Below are 26,623 nucleotides of genomic sequence, written 5' to 3'. Positions count from 1 at the left end.
TATACAGAAAACCTGTGTTGTTTGATTTACATTAGTGGTTATGCCTCTCATCATCACCTTTGATTGTAAAATCCCTACAGTGTGGATTACAGTGGGCCATTTGACCTATTGAGTTCATGCCAACTTTCTGAACAACATTCCGTCCAGACCCACCCTATTTCTGCATTTCCTGTGGCTAATCCACATCCCCTACACATGCGTGGAGACTATGGCCAATTTAGCATGGCTAACCTGCACATCTTTGGACTTATGGGTTCTTTGTTGATTTAAGGAAATAAGGGTCAATTATCAATTGACTTTTGTTTTAAATTGCCTGTCTATTTTTGTGGAGCTTTTTTTAAAAAAAACTGTTCTCATCCACTTTTGCTAAAAACAATGTTTTAATGTATAACCTAGGAAATATGTAACCTGCAAATATTTTGAGCTTTTTTAAGGCACTTCCTTTTTGTTGGAAATTTGTTAATGATGACAAGCACTGTTCATGGTCACACCCACTAGTTTGCTGAAAGGTAGATCCTCTTCAATGTGCCTCAGAGCACAAATGAGTAAAATTGCATTTGCTACCCATTAATTGCTCTAGAATCATCTTTCTAGCCAGCTGGAGCCTGGAATCTCACCACCCCAAGCTTCTGGGACATAGCGGCATAAATCCATGGCTTCTGCTGCCAGTACTTAATTGTTCCAGGACTCCTTTAGTTCCTGAGACCACCTCTTCAGTTTGAAGGGGAGTACCCTATCTAGCCACCCAACAATTCCAAGAGCTGCCTATGTGTTCTAAGAGATTCCTGTAACCACCTCCTCACTGGTTTCAAATCTTGGGATTACCTCCAAAGTGGGTAAATCAGTAGCTGTGGTGATACTAGTTGTCAAAATATCTTTGCCTTACAAAACTGATGTATTTAGCAATTGAGATAACAAGTTGAAGAGCTGGATGAACACAGCAAGCCAAGCAGCATAAGAGGAGCAGGAAATGGGGGAGGGGTGGGGCGGGGGTTTCTGAAATAAATGGGGACAGAGGCAGGCAGATAGAAGATTGATAAAGGAGAAGATAGGTGGAGAGGAGACAAACAGGTCAAGGAGGTGGGGGTGGAGCCAGTAAAGGTGAGTGTACATGGGGAGTTTGGGAGGATGGACAAGTCCAAGGGTGTGGGATGAAGCTAGTAGGTAGAAGATGGATGTGGGAGGAAGGACAGGTTAGGGATGTGGGGCCAAATTGGGCCGGTTTTGAAATGCATTTGGGGAGTGGAGATTTGGAAGCTTGTTAAGTCCACATTGATACTGTTGGGCTGCAGGGTTCCCAAGCAGAATGAGGTGCTGTTCCTACAATGTTGGGGTGGCATCGTTGTGGCACTGCAGGAGGCCCAGGATGGACATGTTGTCTGCGGAATGGGAGGAGGAGTTGAAATGGTTCATGACTGGGAGGTGCAGTTTTTTAGTGCAAACCGAGCATGGGTGTTCCGCAAAGCGGTCCCCAAGCCTCCACTTGGTTCCTCCGATGTAGAGGAGGCCACATCTGGAACAGCAGATATGGTATACCACATTGGCAGATGTGCAGGTGAACATCTGCTTGATGTGGAAAGTCATCTTGGGGCCAGGGATGGGGGTGAGGGAGGAGGTGTAGGGGCAGGTGTAGCACTTCTTGCAGTTGCAGGGGTAAGTGCCAGGTGTGGTGAGGCTGGAGGGGAGTGTGGAGCAGACAAACGAGTCACAGAGCGATCCCTCCGGAAGGCAGGTAAGGGTGGGATAGGAAAAATGTCTTTGGTGGGGTCAGATTGCAGATGGCTGAAGAATTGGAGGATGATGCGTTAGATCCAGAGGTTGGTGGGGTGGTACGTGAGTACGAGGGGGATTCTGTTTTGGTTGTTATTGCGAGGAGGGGGTGTGAGGGATGAGTTGCGGGAAATGCGGGAGACACGATCAAGGGCGTTCTCGACCACTGAGGTGGGGCAGTTGCGGTCCTTGAAGAACGCGACCGTTTGGGATGTGTGGGAGTGGAATGCCTCATCCTGGGAGCAGATGTGGCGGAGGCGAAGGAATTGGGAATAGGGGATGGCATTTTGCAGGAAGGTGGGTGGGAGTCAGTGGGCTTGAAATGGATATCGGTTTCCAGGTGGTTGCCGGAGACAGAAGCAGAGAGGTCCAGGAAGGAGAGAGAGGTATCAGAAATGGTCCAGGTGAACTTGAGTTTGGGGTAGAAGGTGTTGAAGTGAATGAACTGTTCAATCTCCTCTTGGGAGCACGAGGCAGCTCTGACACAGTCATCGATTTAATGGAGGAAGTGATGGGTTTTAGGGCCGTTGTAGCTACGCAAGAGGGATTGTTCCATGTAACCTATAAAGAGGCAGGCACACCTTGGGCCCATGCGGGTACCCATGGCCACCCGCTTTGTAGGAAGTGGGAGGAATTGAAAGAGAAGTTGTTAAGGGTGAGGACGAGCTCAGCTAAATGGATGAGGGTGTCAGTGGAGGGGGACTGGTCAGGCCTGCAGAACAGGAAGAAGCGGAAGGCCTTCAGGCCATCTGCATGGGGAATGCAGGTGTATAGGGACTGGACGTCCAAGGTGAAAATGAGGTGTTGGGGACCGGGGAATTGGAAGTTCTGGAGGTGGTGGATGGTGTAGATGGTGTCACAGACGTAGGTAGGGAGTTCCTGGACCAAGGGGGAGAAAATAGAGTCCAGATTGGTGGAGATGAGTTCGGTGGGGCAGGAGCAGGCGGAGACAATGGGTCAACCAGGGCAGGCAGGTTTGTGGATTTTTCGGAAAGAGATAGAAGCGGGCAGTTGGGTAACAGTGAGGTTGGAGGCTGTGGGCGGGAGGTCACCTGAGGTGATGAGGTTGTGAATGGTTTGGGAGATGACATTTTGGTGGTCGGGCACGGGGTCATGGTCAAGGGGATGGTAGGAGGTGTCAGATAGTTGGCGTGTGGCCTTGGCGATGTAGAGGACAGTGCGCCATACTACAACTGCGCCTCCCTTGTCCGCAGGTTTAATGGTGAGGTTGGGATTGGAGCGTAGGGCTGCATGATCTGTGGGTGAGAGGTTGGAGAGAGTGAGGGGGGTGGAGAGGTTGAGGCGATTGATGTCTCGATGGCAGTTGGAGATGAAGAGGTTGAGGGAGGGTAGGGAGCCTTGGGGTGGTGTTGTGGAGGAGGGGGTGTGTTGGAGGCGGGAGAACGGGTCAGTACAGGGAGGTTGAGGCTCACAGTTAAAGTAGTAAGTGCGGAGGCAGTGGAAAAACTGTTCAACGTCCAAGCGTGAGCAGTATTTGTTCATGTTAGGGTGGAGGGGGGCAAAGGTGAGCCCTTTACTGAGGACTGACCGTTCATCCTCAGTAATGGAGAGTTCTGGGGGGATGGCGAAGTCACGGCAGGGCTGGGTGCTACATTTAGCAATTGAACAGGAGATCCAACTGTGTACTTAAAATGTTTATTTTAAATTGAGTAATGGTCATTTAAATGCAGAATTCCTCTGGAATCTATCTGAAATTATCACAGAAAATTCTGATAAATGTCCTCTCTCTTGTTTCTCGCAGCAATATAAAGGTTGTGCATTGTGATTTTGTGAGAAGGAGCAAACCAATTAACTCTGATATTATTTAGTTGCATTGTTCTAACATTTGTCATCAAGTAATTTCTTATTCTATCTCCTGAATGTAAAGCTGCCAAATTCTTACTGTTTATGACTGTCTTTTTTTGCTCTGGTGTGGGTATAATTTTAATATGACCAGAATAGTAATTAGAGTCAGAGAATCATATAACACAAAAACAAATCCTTCGATCCAACTTGTCCATGCCAACCAGGCATCCCAATCTGACTTAGTCCTATTTAACAGCATTTGGCCCACATCCTTCTAAACCCTTCCTATTCATACGCCCATCCAGATGCCTTCTAAATGTTGTAATTGTACCAGCCTCCACCATTCCCTCTGGCAGCTCATTCCATTCATGCAGCACCCTCTGCATGAAAAAGATGCCCCTCGGGCTCCTTTTAAATCATTCCCCTGTCACCATAAATCTATGCTTTCTAGTTGTGGACTCCCCTACCCCAGAGAAAAGATCTTGACTAATCACCCTCTCCATGCCCCTCAGGATTTTAATAAGCTCTATAACATCACCTGTCAGCCTACAACACTCCAGTATAGGCTATTTACATTCTTTGAAGCCAAGATTTACTTGTGGTTTAATTTTTTACTTGGCTTAAATGTCAAGTTTGCTATTCCTGACATTCAGTAAACATTTTGCCAGTTACAAAACAGGGAATGTTTTTATTTGGTCTTCATAAACGTACGCATATGCAGGAAAGATTTTTTTGAGTGCTTGCATCGTGTGGAATAAGTGTTGACATGCAGTTCTATACTTAGATAGGTGAAAAGGCAGTCAGTGGTGTCGCCTTATCCCAACAAATTGTTCTAACTGATCAAATAATCACAACTAGATTTAATGCTTCACAAAGTGCATTAATGAGGTGGCCAAGCAACTTACCACATCTTTAAAGTTGCAGGTATTTTGGCAGAAAAACTGGGTGGTTATGAATGTACGTAATTGAATTTTTACTTGACTGTAACTTAAGTTACGAAGACATCAGTCAGTCGGATTTTAAGCATGCAGTGATTGGTTGTCAGAACTTTATTTTTCTCAGGGTCACCAGTGTCTCATGAAACTAACAAGGCTAGCATCCGTTGCTTGTTGTCTGATTGTCCTTGAAAATTACAGAGATGATCTAGAGTAAAATTTAGCCTAGATCAGGTAAGATCTTGATATTTCCTTCTGTGAAGGAATCAGATGAGTCTTGATAACAATCAGAGTTTCATGGTAATCATTACTGAGAATAGCTTTTAATTTCTGTTTTCTTTCTAAATTAATTAATTAAATTTAAAATCCACCGGTTGCCACGGTGGACTTTGAGCCTATATCTCCATGTAAGATTAACGTGGGTCTTTGTATTACATGTACAGTGACGTTTTAACTATGTCACAATCTCCCCATAATAACCAACTGATGTGCTGGGGTTTCCCTTTTTAATTGTTTTTACTATATTGAAGCAAGTAATTCGGCATGTTGCTCCTTTATCCAAAAAAGTGAGAGAAATGGCTGGTGAGAACCAGCATGTTAGTTTAACTTTGGTAAGGAAGTTTTCAGAAATAATAACTTAGGACAAAATTAGCCACTTCAACAAACATGCACTAATTAACGAAAGCTAGCATGGATTTGTTAAAAACTAATTGTTTTCAACTAACTTGGTTGAGTTGCTGTTGAGGTAACAGGGTGTGTGTGGTTGATGTAAGGCACATGGACTTCCAAAAGGCATTGGTAAAAATGGAATGATACAGGCTTCTCAGCTGAGTGATAACCCATCAAATCAAAGAGACAGTAACAACATGAGTATTAAATTGACAGAGTGATGGAAACCAGAGTTTCAATGAATAATTTTTCTGACTGAAGTCATGGCCTCTCCTGGGGATCAGTGTTAAGATACCTTTTCTCATTATATCGAGCCCACTTTCAAAATTTGTGGATGATATAAACTTGAAAGTAGACAGTTTGACGGAATGGACAGAAAAGTGGTTAATAAAATTGCATGCAGATAAGATGTGAAGGGATTCGCTTTAGTAGGAAGAATGAAAACAGTAACACCAAAAAAATACAAATCTAAAAACAATCAAGACAACAAAATGTGAGGCTGGATGAACACAGCAGGCCAAGCAGCATCTCAGGAGCACAAAAGCTGACGTTTCGGGCCTAGACCCTTCATCAGAGAGGGGGATGGGGTGAGGGCTCTGGAATAAATAGGGAGAGAGGGGGAGGCGGACCGAAGGTGGAGAGGAGAGTATAGGTGGGGAGGTAGGGAGGGGATAGGTCAGTCCAGGGAAGACGGACAGGTCAAGGAGGTGGGATGAGGTTAGTAGGTAGATGGGGGTGCGGCTTGGGGTGGGAGGAAGGGATGGGTGAGAGGAAGAACAGGTTAGGGAGGCAGAGACAGGTTGGACTGGTTTTGGGATGCAGTGGGTGGAGGGGAAGGGTAGTTCGCAACAAACGACTGCACCTCCCAGTCGCAAACCATTTCCACTCCCCCTCCCATTCTTTAGATGACATGTCCATCATGGGCCTCCTGCAGTGCCACAATGATGCCACCCGAAGGTTGCAGGAACAGCAACTCATATTCCGCCTGGGAACCCTGCAGCCTAATGGTATCAATGTGGACTTCACCAGTTTCAAAATCTCCCCTTCCCCAACTGCATCCCTAAACCAGCCCAGTTCGTCCCCTCCCCCCACTGCACCACACAACCAGCCCAGCTCTTCCCCTCCACCCACTGCATCCCAAAACCAGTCCAACCTGTCTCTGCCTCCCTAACCTGTTCTTCCTCTCACCCATCCCTTCCTCCCACCCCAAGCCGCACCCCCATCTACCTACTAACCTCATCCCACCTCCTTGACCTGTCCGTCTTCCCTGGACTGACCTATCCCCTCCCTACCTCCCCACCTATACTCTCTCCACCTATCTTCTTTTCTCTCCATCTTCGGTCCGCCTCCCCCTCTCTCCCTATTTATTCCAGAACCCTCACCCCATGCCCCTCTCTGATGAAGGGCCTAGGCCCGAAACGTCAGCTTTTGTGCTCCTGAGATGCTGCTTGGCCTGCTGTGTTCATCCAGCCTCACATTTTGTTGTCTTGGATTCTCCAGCATCTGCAGTTCCCCTTATCTCTAAAAACAATGAAGTGCAGGATTTGAACTCAACCTCACCAACCTACCCGCAGAAAATGCATCTGTCCGTGACAGTATCAGTAAGAGTGACCACCACAGAGTGCTGGTGGCAATGAAGTACCGCCTTCACATTGAGAATTCCCTCAATCACGTTGTGTGCCACTATCAATAAACGGGATAGACCTCGAACAGATCTAGTAATCAGCATCCATGAAGTGCTGTGCACCATTAGCAAAATCATATTCCAACACAGTTCACAACCTCATGGCCAGCATTACCCTGCTCTGCAATTACTGTCAAGCCAAGGGTTCATCTCTGGCTCAAAAAGGGTATCTTACCACCCGAGCAGCACCAGGCATACCTAAAAATGTGACAATCTCATGAAACTGCAAAACAAGATGACTTGTATTCCAAACAACATAAGCAGCGAGTGATACATAGACTTAAGCAATACCACAACCAACAGATCTCATCTGAAACAGAAATTTTTGGAAACTGTCATGAAGTCTGACAAGGGGAAGGAGTTAGCAGGTAGTTGGAAATGGAGCAGAGAGAGAGAGGGGAATAAGTTAGGAAGACAAGATTGTTAATAGTAAGCCAAGGAAGAAGAGAAGCTACATAAACAGAAGTTGCTGGAAAAGCTCGGCAGGTCTGGCAGCATCTGTGAAAAGAAATCAAATTTAATGTTTTTGGCCAGGTGACCCTTCTGGTGAAATAGGTTGGGTCTGCTGAAAGCAACCCATGTCATGACAGGACCTAGGGTGTGGGGATGTGTCAAAAAAAAGGGAAAGTGGTGTTCAGACTCCTCAAATTATTGAACTTGATACTGAGTTCCAATAGCTCCAAGGTCTTCAAGTGAAAATATCCCATTTCTCCAGCCTGTGCTGAGCCTCACTGGACCATTGCAGTAGGCCCAAGATACAAGTATTGGCATGGAAACATAGTTCATTGAAGTGGCAACAGAAAGCTTGGAGTCCTTGTTACGCATAAAATGTAGGATTGGATGTAAGCTTTGTAGTTCAACCACATCCAATTGTGGAATGGTGGTGGACAATTAAACAAATCACTGGAGGAGTCTTCACAAACATCCCATTCTCAATAATGGAGGGGCCCAGCTCATTTGTTTAAAAAAAAGTTGAAGAATTTGCAACAATCTTCAACCAGAAGTGCCAAGTGAATGCTCCATCCCTGCTGCCTCTAGACATTTATAGCGCCAAAGATGCCAGCCTTCAGCCAATTCAGTTCACTCCAGTTGTATCAAGAATTGGCTGGAGACAGGATAATGCAAAGATTATGGGCCCTGACTATATTAAAAGGGCATTTCTAATCTGGCCAATTATTGCAACGTGAGCAGAGTCATGATCATCAGTGATAATGGGGACTGTGGGTTAAAATAGCTGTGCTGAGAGCAACCCAAATCATCAGAGGACCTAGAGCGTGGAATGTGTAAACGGCATGGAAGATGGTGTACAGATTTCAAAATTATTGAGCTTGATATCAAGTCCTGAGGTTGCTGCAAGTTGTCATCAACAATCTTCAACAAGCAGTGCTTACCTACCAAAATCTGCTCATTGACACCCAATTTGGGTTCCACCACTCGCCTCTTGACCTCATTACAGCCTTGATGCAAACATGCACAAAAGAGCTGAATTCCCTAGGGGATGTGAGTTATGACTGCCCTTGATGTGAAAGCTGCATTTGACGTATTGGCTTCAAGGCCTCTTGTGAAATTGGGGTCAATGGAAATTGGGGGAAACTGACCACTGGATGGAATCCTAATTGGTACAAAGGTCAAAGACCTGGGTTCAATTCCAGCCTTGGCCGATTGTCTGTGTGGAGTTTGAACATTCTCCCTGTGTCTGCGTGTGTTTTCTCTGGGTGCTCCGGTTTCCTCCCACTTTCCACCCACTTTCCAAAGATGTCAAAGCTCGATGGATTGGCCACAGTATCCAGGGATGTGTAGGCTACATGGATTAGCCATGGGAAATGCTGTTACAAGGAAAGGGTTGGGAGGGTGTGTTGCATTTGGGTGGAATGCTCTTTGGAGTGTAGCTGTAGACTTGAAAGGCTGAATGGCCTGCTTCCACACTGTAGGGATTCTATGATGGTTATGTTCATTTGGAGGTTAGCCATCTGAGCATAGGACAGCACCTTTGAAAACTGCAACCACTACCATCCAGAAGGTCATGGACGGCAGATACTTGGGAGCACCATCACCTGCAGTTTCTTTCCCCTAGCTACTCACCATCCTGAATTGGAACTATATCACAATTCCTTCAGTGTCGCTGGGCCAGAATTCTGGAACTTGTTTCCAAATAGCATTGTAGATGTTCAAGAATCATACTGAACTCCTCAAACTGTTAACTCTGTTTCTTTCTCTACATATGCTGCCAGTCCTGAGTTTCTCTGTTATTTTCTGTTTGTGCCTACACAAATTGGACTGCAGTGGTTCAAGAAGGCCACTCATCGCTACTTTCTGAAAGTGATTGAGGATGAGCAAGAAATGCTGGCTCAAGTAGCGACACTCAAATGATTAAACAAAATAGAAGAATTCTTCTGTATGAATAATCCTGCTCAAGAGCGTTTTAGCTTTTCCATCTGCCTCTGCCCTCCCTGAAGTCATTAAGTCTCCTGGCAAAACATCTTTAGTGGACTGTGACTTTCCAAACTCCAAATCACATGTTGCCAGTTAGCCCGGCAGTAACCCCAACTATGACCTAGCTTTTCTGTGCCAATTCCTGCTGAATTCAGTTCCATTGCCCACACACAGCCACTTTTCACGTGAGAAATGTCAAAAGGTTATGTGGAATGTCATATTTGATTGTTATTCCGATTTGGTTTTTATTATAATAGTGAAGAGAACAAAGATTAGAATCTTTGGGGTAATGGTGGATAGGCAGTGGCAAACATTTAAAGAGTGCAAGGGGGAACTGCAACAATTATTTGTTACTGTCTGGCACAACCCAAAACAGAAAGGTGGCCTGAGCACAAGTATCAGAACCAAGAGAGCCATACAAATTAGCCAAAAAGAGCAGTGATGCAATTTAGATTTCAGCAAAGCAGAACGATTAAAAAACCAAGTTGCAGGAAAAGCCCAGCAGGTCTGGCAGCATCTGTGAAGGGAAAAAACTGTTAATATTTCGAGTCCAGTGACCCTTCCTCAGAACTTCTTTTCCACTAACTTTGTTCCTGATTTGCAGCATCCGCAGTTCTTTCTGTTTTTAAACAGAAACAGAAATTGATTAAGCAGGAGAAAAGGAAATGAGAGTAAGTTCCACCACTGCCACTTGTACTGGTAGTTGGTCTGTAGATTCTTTTGGGGGCTCAGGTGGAGGCAGTGGCCTAGTGGTATTATCACTGGACTGTCTATCCAGAGACCCAGATAATGTTCTGGAGACCTAGGTTCAAATCCTGCCACGGCATATGGTGGAATTTAAATTCAATAAAAATATCTGAAATTAAAAATCTAATGATGACCATGAACCTGTTGTTGGGGGAAAAATCCATCCTTTAGAGAAGGAAACTGCTATCCTTACCTGGTCTGGACTACACGTGACCTTAGATGCATAGCAGTGTGGTTGATTCTAAACTATCCTCTGGGCAATAAATGCTGCCTGGTCAGCAATGCCCTCATCCCGTGAATGAATAAATAAAGAATCATGTGGTAGTGTCCCTAACTCTGAGCCCAAAGCCCTTTTCCACACAGTGGCAGAGTATCTGTAGACAGGTTAATTAAAACAAAAATATCTGCAGGGAGCATACAAACTGACTACAAAAATTTCTGTAGTATGTGAAGGGAAAAGAGATTAGTGAGGATGACCATAGGTGCCTGTACAATTAGAAACAGGAAAAGTTATGAAGAACAAAGAAATGGAAGGCCAAAAATATACAAAGTTTGGTTCTGACCTCACAAAGGAGGACACAAATAATATCCCAAAAAAGAACTGTAGGAAATTAATATTTAAAAGGGAAATTTGTGTCAGGGAAATTGATAGGATTGAACAAATCCCCAGGGCCTGAGAATCTACATCCCAGAGTACCTCAGGAAGCAGCTCTAGTAAATGCATTGGTGGCCATCTTTCAAGCTTTTACACACACTGAAATAATTCTTGCGTTTAAAAAAGAAGGTAGAAGGAAAACAAGGAATTATAGACCAATTAGCCTGACAAGAGTACTGTGGTAAATGCAAGACACCACCATGGATTTAATGAAAGAACACATGGTAAACAGTGACAGGTTTGGACACTGTCAGCATGGATTTGCGAAAAGAAAATCATGCTCAACAAATCTATTGGAATTTTTCGAGGTCATGAGTAGTAGAAGAGGGAACCTGTGGATGTGGTTTACTTTGATTTTCCAAAGGTTTTTAATAAGGACTCACATGTGAGATTACCATGTAAAACTAAATTGCTCAGGATTAGGGGTAGTGTACTGATGTGGGTGGAGAACTGCTGGCAGACAGGGAACAGTAGAAATAGATGGGTCATTTTCTGAGTGGTAGCCAGCAATTAGTGGGATGCTACAGTGTTTAATGCTTGGACCATAGCTGTTCATAATTTTATATTCATAATTTAGAATAAGAGAACTAATGTAATAGCTACCAGAATGCAGACAAGAGAAAGCTGGGTGGGAGGTGAACTGTGAGGAGGATGCAGAGATGCTTCAGTGTAATTTGGATGAGGTAAGTAAGTGGCAGATGACGTATCATGTGGTTAAATGAGGCTTTTCACTTGGTAGCATAAAAAGGAAGGAATGGTAATTTACTGGGAAAGGGGGAGATGGAATGAGATCTGGGTGTCCTTGTACACCAATCGCTACAAGTAAGGTGCAGGTAGTGAAGAAGGAAAATTATATATTGGCCTTTATCGTGGGAGGATTTGCGTACAGGAGTAGGGGTGCCCTGCTGCAAATGTACAGGGCATTGGTGAAAATACACCTGCAGTATTGTATGCAGTTTTAGTCTACTTACCTGAGGAAAGATTCTCTGATTACAGGATGGCAACAAATGTTTACCATACTGGATTGGTTAGGACTATATTCATTTCATTTCAAGGGAATAAGGTGGGTTCTCATGTAATTTTATAGGCTTATAACAGGACTTGACATGGTAAATTCAGGAAGGATGTTCCCAATGATTGGGGTGGTCCAAAGCCTGTGGCCAGGATGCAGGATAGACTGTTTATCAGACATGAGAAATTTCTTTGCCCAGAGAGTGGTGAGCCTGTAGAATTCTCTGCCATGGAAAGTCATTGAGGCTGAAACATGGAATGTTTTCAAGAAGGGGCAAGATTTAGTTCAGCTAAAAGGATCAAAGGGTTTAGGAAGAAAGTGGAAATAGGGTACTGGGTAAGATGATCCGTCATGATCATATTGAATGGCTGAGCAAGCACAAAGGACAAAATATTCTACTTCAGTTCTTATTTTCTAAGTTCCTCGAATAAATAATCGTTGGAAATTCACATTTAAACATAATCAAGTTTATTTCCAGGCAAACTTCAAACATTTTACTTTCGCTCAAAGTGCTTCAAAGTAGGTAGCTGAATCTTTCTAATCTCCTATCCTTTCCGTGAGGAACACATTATCTTTCATTCACCTTTTTTTTATTATTCACTCACTTCTGCTATTCTTTCAGTCCATTTGCATTCCCCTCAGACGAGAAAAATAGATACTAAGTCTAACTTGAGCTTGAATCAACTGATTGTGCTTACTATTTTTTCTTTTCTGCACACTACAAATAATCCTCTGACTATCCAGAGTAGCTGTTTGTGGATCCAAAGTTTTAGTGTACAAATCAGAAAATAATTACAGGGGAACTTATTGTATGAAGTTTTGGGTTTTGATGTTTCCCTTTCCTTGAGTAAACAGTTTATTCTCTTGTTTTGATATAATACCAGCAAAAGACCTCATTGCACAACTTGGTTTTGTTTTCCATTATTATTGTCATTTTTGTTTTCTTTTCTTGGTCAATTTTTGGTGAAGCAATTTTCCTGACCAAATATTGACAACCTTGGACATTGATCATTTGGAACCTTAAGCTTGGATCATTTAAAATGCGTGGCAACTGTTGAAGACTTAGGAGAGATTTTTTGAAATTACTTTCAATGTATGGTAGCAGCAGGAGTTCCATTTTCTACTCAAAGTAGATGGTATTCAGTTTAAGACTGTCTGTTAATTGAAAAAGAAATCATTCAAGCTTTCAATTAATGACATTCTCAGGAAGTTTAAAACTAAAAATTTACGTTGAGTTGTCTTAAACATGTGGGGATCAACTCACTAAATAACAGTCCAGAAAATGACAAGAATATGATTTCCTTGAAAGAGTATTCGTGATTACTAGTGTTGAATGATCCTCAAATCAACAGCACAGAAACAGGCAGGCCCTTCAGCACAATTGGACTGGTGTATTTATATTTGGCACAAGACTACTTCCACTGGAATTGTGCATACCTGCATTGCAATTATGTTCTTCTATTTTGTCTGTTCATTCTGTTTCACCAACTGCACGCGAGATGGAGCTATACATTCTTAGATCACCTAAAGAAAGCTTTCGAACTTCTTTATTTGACTTTGTCATTGTTGTGTTAAGTATATCATTCTTGTAGACTAACCATGAGGAGGAACTTCACACGAAGGACTTCCACCATGTTGCATGTCATCAACTTCATGCTATTGATGAATTCAGAACAGGTCTAGCAAATTAAAACTGGACATCTGAGCTACTATGGGCCAAATGGAAGAGACGGAGTTGTATTCCACATCAATCTGTCAACTCATGGCCCATCAGTCCCCCCCAACTCTACCATTTCTATTGAAGCCAGGATACTAGACATTGTCCAGCACTCCACACTGGACAATGTGCCAGGGGTAATACGAGACATATTCAAAAATGAATTGCCAGCCTGTTGAAGGTACAATCATGTTCAACAGCAGAAATTGCATATTTTGATCTTTCAACCAACAGATCAGTTAAAAGCTTTTTATTCATCAAGAGTATGTGAACTTCACTGGGTGGGTTAGCAATTGTTGCCTGTCTCTAAATGCCCTGATGAGCTACTTTCTTGAACTGCTGGAGTCCACTTGTTGCAGATAGACCCACAATGTCATTAGGTAGTTTCCGGATTTTAACCGCGCATCACTGAAGATATGGCGATACACTTCCAAGTCAGGATTGAGTGTGGCTTGGAGAGGAACTTGCAGGTAGTGATGTTCCTGTGTGTATGCTGCCCTTGCCCTTCTAGATGGCAGAGGTCATGTGTTTGGAAGGTTGTGTAAGGAGCATCGATGTATTTCAGCAGTGCATCTTTTAGATGAAATCGAAGGTATGATTGTTTGTGAATGAGATGCCAGTCTAGTGGACGTTTTTTTTCTTGGAGTGCCAAACCTGCTGATAGTGTACCTGCATTCATCCAGGCACAAGAACGTATTCCATCTCAGCCCTGATGTGCCTTGTAGATCTGGACGGGCTTTAAAAAGTCAGGTCGTGAGTTACTGAATGCTGCGTTCCTAACCTCTGTCCTGCCTTGGAACCATGATATTTGTATGGCTAGTCTAGTTGCATTTATGATCAATAGTAAATCCTTGGGTGGTGTTAGTGGGGCTTCTGTTGATGGTAAAGTAATAGAATGTCAAGGGGTGGTGGTAAGATCCTATATAGCAGGTGGCCATTGTGTGGCAGCTGTTGGTCATTCAGAGTGTATTTCAGAAGTTTTTTTTGGGGAAAATATGTCAAAGCTTAATGCTTCCATTGTAACTTTGAAGAGGATGAAGTACAAATTGTAAACTTGCATACTGACTCATTGAATGGTGCAAACATGAAGGCTTAATATCACTTCCAATTTGTGTTTAGTTAGCTAATCACTGGACAAGCAATGTATTCTAGATTTTTGGTTCTGGCTTAGAAAATTGGCACTCTACCAATATTCTCGTTCCTGTCTGCTGTTTTCGCAATCACATTTGGGGAGGTGCGTGTGAAAGGGATCATGCTAGCAGGTGAACGCTCTTGTGTTCTCTATCACAGTTAGCGCTAATGTCTGACCGTTACTCAGTTTTGTTTTAATATGTAAACATGAAGGTCAGGAATGAAACAACTAATGGCAGACTTGCGTGTGAATTCATGACAAGTTTGCCTCAAGTCCATCAATAAACCTTCACCCAGCTGTTCATGTCAGCATTTTATCCAGGATCCAAGGTTGTCATTATGTAGTTTGCCTTAATGCTGGCTATGATTATAATAGATAACCTGACAGCTTGCTTTGAATGAAGATGCAGTTTCTGTTGCTAGGCAGTACTGTCTGTTAGCTCATGTTTAGTACTGCCCTTGATTGCTAAAGTGACCGCAAGCAGAGATGATTGGTAATAAATGTGATTCGTCTAGTGGTTGAATGATAAATTCCTTCAGTTTTATTGGAAAGTTGTTTTATTAGGATAGCACTAAATAGCATAAACAGGATCTTTTGAGCACAACTGGTATGTTCATGTCACGTTGACAAGCAACTGGATGATGTCCAAAATAAAAATGAATCTCCTCATTGTTATACTCGAGTCATAACCTTGCTTTCCACTGATCTTTTACTGAATTGAATAATTTTTTTTTCAACAAATTTTTCTTAACTTGCTTTCTCAGGTATATTGTCTATTGTGCCACAATATTCCAAATTTAAAAATTTAGCTGTGCACATTATAATGAAGAACATTATCCCTTCTTGAATGCATTGCATGATGTGACTGAATCAAAGACCCAGAATGGTCAGAAATCTGATCTGTACTCTGGCTCAGCTGTGGTAGTAAAGCAAAACCTTTAATCATAGAATCATAAAATCCCTGCTGTGTGGAACAAGGCCATTTGGTCTGTGAATCTGGACCAACCCACCAAGACCCAGACCCTCACCCGATTCCCGGAACACACTTACCATGGCTAACCCACCTGGCCTGCATATTCCTGGACACAATGGGGCAATTTATGTGGCTAATACATCTTTGTATTAAAATGAACTTTGGACAATAATCATATTTTTAGTCTTGAAGGTAAGGAAAAACAGCAAAGGATTCTTCTAAATCACTGCTTACTGAGCTCTTTTTAAGGTTTTGGAGTAGATTTGTAGCTCGGGTTGTAGGTGTTGAGGTCGGTTAGCTTGCCGAGCTAATTTGTTGCTCCACAGACGTTTCATTACCCTGCTGGGTAACATCATCAGTGCAGCCTCTGATGAAGCATCGGTGTTTTCTCCCGAAGATAATAAAATGTGAGGCTGGATGAACACAGCAGGCCAAGCAGCATCTCAGGAGCACAAAAGCTGACGTTTCGGGCCTGGACCCTTCATTATCTCTGATACTATTTTAACCTCACTGCGAAGCCTCTTCCAGGGATGCCTAACCTGAAGAAGTTACCCTCCTCCCTGCGGACTTCATCCAGCCTCACATTTTATTATCTTGGAATTCTCCAGCGTCTGCAGTTCCCATTATCTCTGGTGTTTTCTCCCGCCTGGTTTTTAAACTCTGGAGTCCGTTGAGCTGGATTGTCTTACTTTGTTTTACTTCATAGTGGAGTGCATATGGGGTTGAGTTCTGTGTTTTGGTGGCTTTCTTCCTGGACTACCAGGTTTCTAGGAATTCCCATGCCTGTCTCTGCTTAGCTTGTCCCAGGATTTTGGTGTTGTCCCAGTCGAATTGGTGGTTCTCCTTATCCACATGGGTTGAGATAAGTGAGCATTGGTCGTGTCTTTTTGTAGCCAGTTGGTGTTTGTGTACTCTTGTTAGTTTCCTTCCTGTTTGTCCGATGTAGTGTTTCTGACATATACACTCCACTACGAAGGAAAACCAGGCAATCCAGCTCGATGGACTCCAGAGTTTAAAACCCAGGCGAGAGAAAACACCGATGCTTCGTCGGAGGCTGCACTGATGATGATACCCAGCTGGGTCATGAAACATCTGCAGAACAACAAACCAGCTCAGTGAGCAAACCAACCTCAACACTATTGAACTCTTGGTAGAACAGTGGATTTTTAAAACCCACTTTACCTTGCTGTCATATTGATTTTAATACTTGCAGTAATCTGTGAGCTATTACTCAGATGAAAATGATTGTAAAATCTGCAAGATTGCCAAAGCAATCCAACTAGTTTGCTAACGTTCCTGAGCAAATTGTGTAACATTATGTGCATCCTTGATGCCCTCTGGAATGGCTTAGGAAGCCATTGAGTTTGTTGAAAACAATTGCAAATTCAATAATAAGTCCCACCACCACATTTTTTAGGACAGCGAGGATGAGCAGTAAATGAAGCCTTGTCAGCAGTCCTCATGCATGATGGGAACTGACTGATTTTTCTCCCCCCGCCATGATAGCTGCCACAACCTTACAAGGAACGTGTTTTGTGTACTCTTGTGTACGTGAATATTGTTGGCAAGACCAGCATTTAATGCCCATCCCTAATTGTCATAGAGAGCTTTTTGGTGAGGCACTACCTTAAAACACCCACAGCATGGGCAACATGGTGGCTCAAAAGTTAGCACTGCTGCCCCTCGGCGCCAAGGACCTGGGTTCAATTCCAACCTCTGGCATCTGTCTGTGTGGAGTTTGCACACTCACTCTGTCTGTGTGGGTTTTCCCCAGGTGCTCCGGTTTCCTCCCACAGTCCTGAGATTTGCAGGGTAGGTGGATTGGCTATGTTAAATTGCCTGTAGTGCCCAGGGATGTTTAGGTTAGGTGGGTTAGACGTGGAAAATAGAGGTTGGGTAATGGCTCTTGGCGGGGGATGCTCTTCAGATGGGCAGATGAACATGTTGGGCCGAAATGGCCTGCTCCCATACTGTAGGGATTCACTGATTCACTCTGGGAGGGCGTTCTCAGTGAAAGTGAAGGAATGGCAATATTGTTCCACTCAAGATAGTGAGAGATTTGGAAGGGAACTTTACAGATTATAAAGCCATGACTCTGCTGTTCTAAAAGGTGATAAGAGTGAGCCTGTGTGAAAGTTACTGTGAAGTGCGCCCTGTGGAAAGTTGCTGCAGTTTATCATGCTTGTGAAGCATTCTGACACTGAGAGACAGTGGTGGATGGGATACTGGTTGACTGTGCTCCTTTTTGTCTTGGATGGTTTTGCGCTGCTTAACTATTATTGGACCCACGGTTAACCATGGAAGTATATAATTGGTGGCTGACATACTAGAGCAACTCTAGCACTTAAGGAAACATTCATGAGTATGAGTCATCACTTTAGAAGACCTAGATTAAGTGGAGACATTAGAGGGTAAAGCTAATAGAATATATCCATAAATACTTGCAACATAAAGTCAGTAAAATTATCAAGGTAGTAATTCAGCTGCACGTTTTGAATACTCGTGTAGTGACAGACTGAGCCAAAGCTGTGAAAAGGCCAGTTTGTTAGTGTACCCATTTAGAATAGGTCAGCTGACTCTTCTCACAGCTGTACTTGAAAGATCTGATTAGAACAGGCTATCTCTTTTGGCCAGCGGTCCTGGCTGAAACTAATCTATCAGCAGAAGTATTTTTCAGTGCTGCAGAATCACTTGGGTCTTTGCCATGCAGCAGATCTGTACTGTAAGAGAGCCTCATGTCGTAAATAAACTTAAGAAGGCACGGTAGATGTAGAACATTTTTGACTGTAATTTATCCTTGTAATGACATGAGTTTGATCAGGATTGTAAAATTTTGAGAAAGGGAACTCTGTTATGTATACGTTTGCACTAACCTGATTTTATCTATTCAGGACATTGTAGCCAGAAAATTGCTTGCAACAGCCCTGTTCCTGGTCTGTCACCTCTGGTGACCCTAAAGGATACATTTTTGATCACCATCTGGTTTCTCATCTACAGATACCCCTCTACAATGTCATTTGGAAGCACAGTTGTTTAACATGTGGCCTGGTGATACCCAATTGTACCTCACCACCACCTCTTGATCCCTCCATGTAAATTGTCTTTAAATTGTCCAGCCAGCATGAGGTGCTGGATGAGAAAAAAATCTTCTGTAATTATGTGTTGGAAAGACCAAAACCACTCCATTCGCTTTGCATTGCAATGATATTCCCCAATGCCCAGTTTCCATCTTTTTGGCAAAAAAGATGCTGAACCAAACTGGTAGCACTTTATCATCTTCGATTTTGGAATGGACTTCTGACCATGTGTTGAACCATCATGGAGACCACCTACTTCTGCTTCCATAACATCGTCTGATTCTGCCCATTTTCTCAGTTCATTCACTGTGTCCTTTTTGCCTATGTTACCTCTGAACATGGCATTGTATGCTGGGCTGGTTTCTCATTGTCCACTCTTTATAAACTTCAGGTCATCCATATACTGAACAACCCATGACCTAGTCAACTGTAGTCAGTGATCTATATTGGCTCCTAATTAAACAATGCTTTGACTTTAAATTTGTTTTATCTTGTTTTAAATTGCTGTATGACCTTGCCCCTCTCTATTTCTGTAATTTTCTGCAGTCTCGCAAACCCCTGGACATCTGTGCTCCTCTAATTCTAGCCTTTTGAATATTCTTGATTTTAATTGGTCCACCATTGGCAAGTGTTATTTGTTCTAAGCTCCAGCATTTCCTCTCAACTTCTGTAGTTCTCTGCTCACTTCAGATGCTGTTTAAAAACCTACCTCCTTGACCATTTAGTCTTGTCTTAGAAGCCCTTCTGTAGATTTATGTATAATGTCAGGTGGACCTGTAAGTTCTCAGGTTTGACTCCATTCTGGAATTGCTGTTTGTGAACATCCTTGAGGTCAAAATTAATTGTACTCAAATAAGTTAGCAAAACTCAATTTCTAATTGCGCATACTGTATACTTCCTCGTAGCTTCAAATATTAAATGTTCCCTTTGAAAAAATTTGAGCATTCACCACCTTAACCACTCATCATTGCAAAAAATCGCAAACTTCAACAATCTTCGTCTAATTTCTCTTCACGCCTCTTCACTGTGTCTTGAAGACCTTGATAAGGTCTCAGTGCTAAGAATCATGTGTGTGAGAGAGATTGATTGCGTAAAATTACACTGTGTGGTTCAGATCCTGTAGTTTGCTATTCATCACAGTGGATATTCAAAGTAGCTCCAAGAATGAATTCAAAGTTGCTTTTCCATTACAAGCATGCCTTTGGAAGTCCCTTTTTAGCTAATCAGAATGCTGAGTTGAATGGCCAATGTAGCTTATTGAACATTGGTCCCCTTTATGAACTGTTTGGGGGAAATAATTTGTATCCTGACTGTCACCATAGCTGTCTTGGAGCTTGGGGCCTCTAAGTAGTTGTCACTGACTTGTTTGTTTGTTTGTTTGTTGTTTGTTTGTTTGAGAACCTTGCTAGAGGCTATAATGGTAAAGTGTAGACAAATTTTGTAAACTCAGCAATTAGGAATACATATCTGTACTGATTTGAAATGGTTTTTTCTACCTGTTTGGAGTCAGACAGTAATCTTATTGCATGTCATCTGGTCAATGAAATCAAAAGAAAGGCAAATTGGTAAATGCAGTAGGAGTGGCTGAAACTGTGAGTCATGCCCTATAACTAAATAATTTAAAAGAAAAAGTAGAATACTATTTAAGTTCAAATGTAATTGCATATCAGCGCAACTACCACAAGGCTGTTACATAACTTAGTCTAATTGTACACACACAATTTCAATTATTTTATGACATTTTGACTTGTTTGCAAACTAAACCACTAATAAAACTGGACTACCAAGATCAAATACCTAAATTTTAAGTAAGGAGCCTGTGGGAATAATTTCTATTTACCTACTCTGTGTGTTTCCCCCGATATCATGAACGTTTTAATCATGATTCATTACCAGGTGCTAGGGAATACAAATCACTTTCTGTAATATCTCCTCGTAATTTGATCTTTAAAGTTTGGGTATTAGTTTGGTCAATTTGTACTGTACTACTTCTAGAGTTCTGTAAATCCGTGTTAGCTCTGCCTCACCATTCTTAAAAGGCAAAGTAGTATCAAAAGAAATGGTTCCTGAGTCGAGAGAACTTCAGAGAAGTGTTCTTATAGCACTGACAGTATTCTTGCTTCCTTTAAATCCCATGAACGGAAACCATCGGGCCCTGGATATTTGCCATTCTTCATCGACGTGATTTTCTTTATTTTTATTATTTTGCTTATGCTTATCAAGTTGTGATGTAATTTTATCTCAAACCTTGGTTCTGTGCTGAGTTAATATACTCAAGCTATTTTAAAAGGAACATATTTTGACTGTCTCTTTTTTTTCCTAGGCTCATCTGAAATTCCCAATAGATTATCCATATTCTCCACCTACCTTCAGATTTCTGACAAAAATGTGGCACCCAAATATTTATGAGGTAAGTTTTTGTCAAATTATAAGTTGATGTTTCATGAATTTTTAAGATGAGTATTTGAAATAATCATGAGCTGATGGCTCTGTTTAAAACTTGGCTATTTTTATAAAAAAATTCGTCATCTAAGATTGGTGGAGTAGCAGATAGTGAAGGGGACTGTCAAAGAATGCAGCAGAATATAGATAGATTGGAGAGTTCGGTGGCGAAATGGCAGATGGCGTTCAATCCAGGCAAATGCGAGGTGATGCATTTTGGTAGATCCAATTCAAGAGCGAACTTTGTGGTAAATGGAAAAGCCCTGGGGAAAATTGATGCAGAGAGATCTGGGTGTTCAGGTCCATTGTACCCTGAAGGTGGCAATGCAGATGGATAGAGTGGTCAAGAAGGCATTTGGCATGCTTTCATTCATCGGACGGGGTATTGAGTACAAGAGTTGGCAGGTCATGTTACAGTTGTGTAGGACTTTGGTTCCGACCACATTTGGAATACTGCATACAGTTCTGGTCGCCACATTGCCAAAAGGATGTGGATGCTTTGGAGAGGGTGCAGAGGAGGTTCAACAGTATGTTGCCTGATATGGAAGGCGCTAGCTATGAAGAGAGGTTGAATAGATGAGGATTATTTACATTAGAAAGATGGAAGTTGAGGGGGAACCTGACTGGGGTCTACAAGATCGTGAGCGGTATAGACAGGGTGGATAGCACAAAACTTTTTCCCAGAGTGGGGGACTCAATTACTAGGGGTCATGACTTCAAGGTGAGAAGGGAAAAATTTAAGGGAGATATGCATGGAAAGTTCTTTATGCAGGGGGTGGTGGGTGCCTTCAACACGTTGCCAGTGGAGGTGATAGGGGCAGGTAGAGCAGGTAGTAGAGTGATAGCATCATTCTAGATGTATCTAGACAGATACATGAATGGGCAGGGAGCAGAGGGATACTCATCCTTGGAAAATAGGTGACAGGTTTAGATAGAGAATCTGGAGTGGTGCAGGCTTGGAGGGCCGAAGGGCCTGTTCCTGTAATTTTCTTTGTTCTTTACATCTAGTTCGGTTATCACCAGGACTACTGTTTCTCTCGGCAAACTGCTGTCTATGACTTAAACTCGAATAAAAACAAAGAACTTGACTGAAATGCTTAGCAAGTCTGGCAGTATCTGTGTAAAGAGAAACAGAATTAATCTTTCAAGTCATTAACTTGAGAACCCACAATTCATGAACTGAGATATAGAAATTTAATCACAGAAATTACAGAAACATTAATGGACAAAAATAATTAAAAGGGCTGATGGCCGGTTTGCCTTTATCCCATGGCTGGAATCCAAACAGTTAGAAGTTATGTTAACTGCTATGCAGAACTCTGTTAAGATCCCATCTGAAATTCTGGGCACTGCACCTTGGGTAGAATATATATAGGCCCAGGAGGGAGTGCAAGATGTTCACCAATATCATACAAAGGTTGAAATTGTTAAATGTATGAGGCCAGATTGGATTGGTTTGGTAAGGTGTTGAAGGGATGCTATAAATGGGGTGTTTAGCAATGATTATGGCTTTGATAGGATTGATTGCATGATAGTATTTCCTCTAGGAGAATCCAAAAAAAGGACATAACCTTGAAATTCACGTCAGGTTGTTGTTTGGTGATCTTAGAAAGTACATTGTCGTATGTGGTAGTGAAAGTATGGAAAAACTTCACATCCCAAAGCAAGCTCAACTGGATAGTTTACAATGAGGCATAATGCCAAGAGCATGGCTGAGGTTACTATGAAGGTCCCATCTCCTCAACCTCTCCCCTTACCTGAAGTGTGGTGACTCTTAGGTTAAACCACCACCAGTTGCCACTCTCCAATGGAGAGTAGCCCTGTTGTCCCCTCGAATTGTGTGACTTTACAAGGAATCCGCAGCTGGAGTCAGAGGGAATTAGGAAGAATCAATAATCTCACTTTCTCAGGGTAATGTCCTGTGCCCAACCATCTTCAACTGACCTTCCATTCATCATGAGGTCAGAACTGTGGATGTTCATTGTTGACTGTACAAAAGTTCGACACAATTTGTCACTTCCCAGTGTGTACAAGCTCTCTGAAGACATTGACTGACTTTGGGCCAGATTCTAGTATTTCCCTGTAACTTTGCCTATTGTTTCAATTCAAATATTAACTCATGCCCTCTTGAATGCCTTGATTGAACTTGCCTCCACCACACTTCAGGCAACGTACTTCAGATGTTAAACAAGCTATTTCTTACAATGCATTTACTACTTGTGCAAATTCTGGTTCTCAGTTTGTTTTTGAGTGGGAACAGTATCTCCCTGTCAACTCTATTCCTATTCCTCATAGGCTTGAAAAGTATCACATGTCCTCTTAGCCTTCTTTCCTCAAAGGAGAACAGTCCCATCTTCTCCAATCTGTCCTAATAACTGAAGTGTCTTAGCTCTGGAACCATTCTTGTTCATGTCTTCTACACACTCCAATGCTTTCATAGCCTAAGAGGTTTAACGAGTCTTCTACAAGTTCAGAAATATCCTCTTTGCTCTTGTACTTCATGCTGTATTCATAAAGCCTGGGAGACTATGCTTTATTACCTGCTCCCTGCTCCTCTCCTCACATTTTGAAAGAATTATGCACATACTTGCCCAAGTCTATTCACTCCTTCGCACCATTTTTATTATCTATTTTATGCTGTGTCTTCATGTCTTTCTACCAAAATATATCATCTCACTCTTCTCCACATTGCAATTCATCTGTCACCTATTCACCCACTCTATCAATTTGTTAACATCCTTTGAAAGTGCTACTCTGACTTCCTTACAGTTTACAATGATTCCACATTTGATATTGTTTGAAAACTTAGCAACTGTCCCCTATGTACTAAGGTCTTGGTCATTATTGGTAATATCAGGAAAAGCAAGGATCTCACGACTGGCTTCCAGGAACTCCATTTCAAGTTTTCCTACAGCCCTTAATAGATATTTTAACATTACTGTTTCCTTTAAGTCAGCAAAGTTCCTTCCCTTTTAAGCCTGTGAGGGTAACTTCTGTCAAGTCTATTGAACAGCAGTGTATTAAATGCCTTTTGGACCACATCATTAGTATTTCTCTCATCAGCACTCTGTTACCTCTTCAAAACACTCTAGCAAGTTAGTGAGATATGACTTTTCCCTTGAAAAGAAATCCAGTGCTGGTTATACTTAACCAACGTTTGTTTATGTGAGTATTAATTCTTTCCTGAAGTATTGTGTCCAGAAGATTGCCATAACCCAAGTTATAAGCTGATTGACGGATAGTTGTTGGCCTTATCCTTGCACTTTTGAACAAAGGCTTCTTGCTGTCTTTGCTTTTGTAGTCATTGGCACTATACCTGAGTCTAACAAGAAAATGACCAGAGCCTTTGCAGTATCCACTTGCACTTCCATTAGTATCCTTGGAGCTGTCTCAGTCCCAGTACCTTTTTCAATTTTAAGCATTGTCAAACCTACTATCAGCCACCAATTACCAATTTTGAACTGTTCTGGCGACTGAATTTCTGCTTCTTTCAGCCGTGGCCTGTTTAACATCATCCTTGGTCAAGATAACTGAAAAGTATTTAATATCTCAGCCGTTTCCCCCCTCCACCCTCCCCGCCCTGCTTCCAAGTGTAAATCCTGTTTTTGACCTATAATCATTCATGCTCCTCCTTTTGCCATCCTTTTACTTTGTGCCTGCAGGAGACTTCACAGTTCTACGTTGAATTAGCTGCCAGTCTCTGCATAATCATTTTTGTTTCCCTTCTGAATCTTCCATGTTCTGCCTAAATTGTACCTGACACTTGTCATTGACACTTCACTGTGTTATCTTCATTTCTATCCCCTTTCAGTCAAGGATTCCTGGATTTGTTTGTCTGACCTTTCCTTTTTGAGGAAGTATACCTTAACTGCGCCTGAATTATCTCTTCTTTGAAGGTAGCTCATTGTTCAACAACTTTTTTTCTAACCAGTCTTTGTCTCCAGTATATCCATCCCAGTCCCTTTGAAGTAGTCAGAGAAGGCTCTCTAAGATGATCCGTGTACGGAGAGATTCTGTTAGGAGCAAAGGCTAAACTGATTGGGATTCTCCTCACTGCAGCTTAAAAGAATGATAAGTGATACCATTGAAATATATTGGATTCTTCAGGGACTTGATGGGGGTAAATGCTGAGATGATGCTTCCCTTCATGGCAGAGTCTAGGGCCAGAGGGTACAATCTCCAAATAAAGGGGTTCCAATTCAAAACAGAAATGAGGAGGATCAAAGATAACAAATTGTGAAGCTGGATGAACACAGCAGACCAAGCAGCATCTCAGGAGCACAAAAGCTGACGTTTCGGGCCGAGACCCTTCATCAGAGAGGGGAATGGGGAGAGGGTTCTGGAATAAATAGGGAGAGACAGGGAGGCCGACCGAAGATAGAGAGAAAAGAAGATAAGTGGAGAGGAGAGTATAGATGGGGAGATAGGGACGGGATGAGTCATTTCAGGGAGGACGGACAGGTCAAGGAGGCGGGATGAGGTTAGTAGGTAGGAAATGGAGGCCCGGCTTGAGGTGGGAGGAGGGGATAGGTGAGAAGAAGAACAGGTTAAGGAGGCGGGGACAAGCTGGGCTGGTTTTGGGATGCAGTGGGGGAGGGGAGATGTTGAAGCTTGTGAAATCCACATTGATACCATTGGGCTGCAGGATTCCCAAGCAGAATATGAATTGCTGTTCCTGCAACCTTTGGGTGGCATCGTTGTGGCACCGCAGGAGGCCAAGGATGGACATACCATCTGAGGAATGGGAGGGGGAGTTGAAATGGTTCACAACTGGGAGGTGCAGTTGTTTATTGCGAACCGAATGTAGGTGTTCTGCAAAGCGGTCCCCAAGCCTCCGCTTGGTTTCCCCAATGTGGAGGAGGCCACAAGGGATACAGCGGATGCAGTATACCACATTGGCAGATACAGGTGAACACCTGTGAGATGTGGAAAGTTTTCTTGAGGTCTGGGATGGGGGTGAGGGAGGAGGTATGGGGGCAGGTGTAGCACTTCCTGCGGTTGCAGGGGAAAGTGCCAGGTGTGGAGGGGAGTGTGGAGCTGACAAGGGAGTCACAGAGAGAGTGATCCCTCCAGAAAGCAGGCAAGAGTGGGGAGGAAAATGTCTTTGGTGGTAGGGTCGGATTGCAGGTGGCACAAGTATCGGCGGATGATGCGTTGGATCCGGAGGTTGGTGGGGTGGTACGTGAGGATGAGGGGGATTCTCTTTTAGATTTAGATTAGATTAGATTCTCTACAGTGTGGAAACAGGCCCTTTGGCCCAACAAGTCCACACTGCCCCTTGAAGCATCCCACCCAGACCCATATGCCTATAACCCACACACCCCGAACACTATGGGCAATTTAGCATGGCCGATTCACCTAGCCTGCACATCATTGGGCTGTGGGAGGAAACTGGAGCACCCGGAGGAAACCCACGCAGACACGGGGAGAAGGTGCAAACTCCACACAGACCATTGCCCAAGGCTGGAATTGAACCCAGGTCCCTGGCGCTGTGAGACTGCAGTGCTAACCGCTGAGCCACCGTGCTGCCCTAAGAAACAGGCTGCCCCGGAACTTGAACTCAGACCCGAG

The 26,623-nt window shown here is 42.9% G+C and overlaps 1 protein-coding gene across 1 annotated transcript in view; it reads left to right on the top strand.

Moving 5' to 3' along the window:
* Positions 1-26,623, top strand: part of ube2r2 (ubiquitin-conjugating enzyme E2R 2) — a 106,470-nt gene that overhangs the window by 48,816 nt on the left and 31,031 nt on the right. The window contains exon 2 of the mRNA XM_048532047.2: positions 20,934-21,020. Coding sequence (XP_048388004.1) covers positions 20,934-21,020 — 87 coding nt within the window. The remainder of the gene's footprint in view (positions 1-20,933; positions 21,021-26,623) is intronic.

The sequence above is a fragment of the Stegostoma tigrinum genome, chromosome 1, assembly GCF_030684315.1.
Source record: "Stegostoma tigrinum isolate sSteTig4 chromosome 1, sSteTig4.hap1, whole genome shotgun sequence".
NCBI lineage: Eukaryota > Metazoa > Chordata > Chondrichthyes > Orectolobiformes > Stegostomatidae > Stegostoma > Stegostoma tigrinum.
This window is presented reverse-complemented; position numbering and strand designations above follow the sequence as displayed.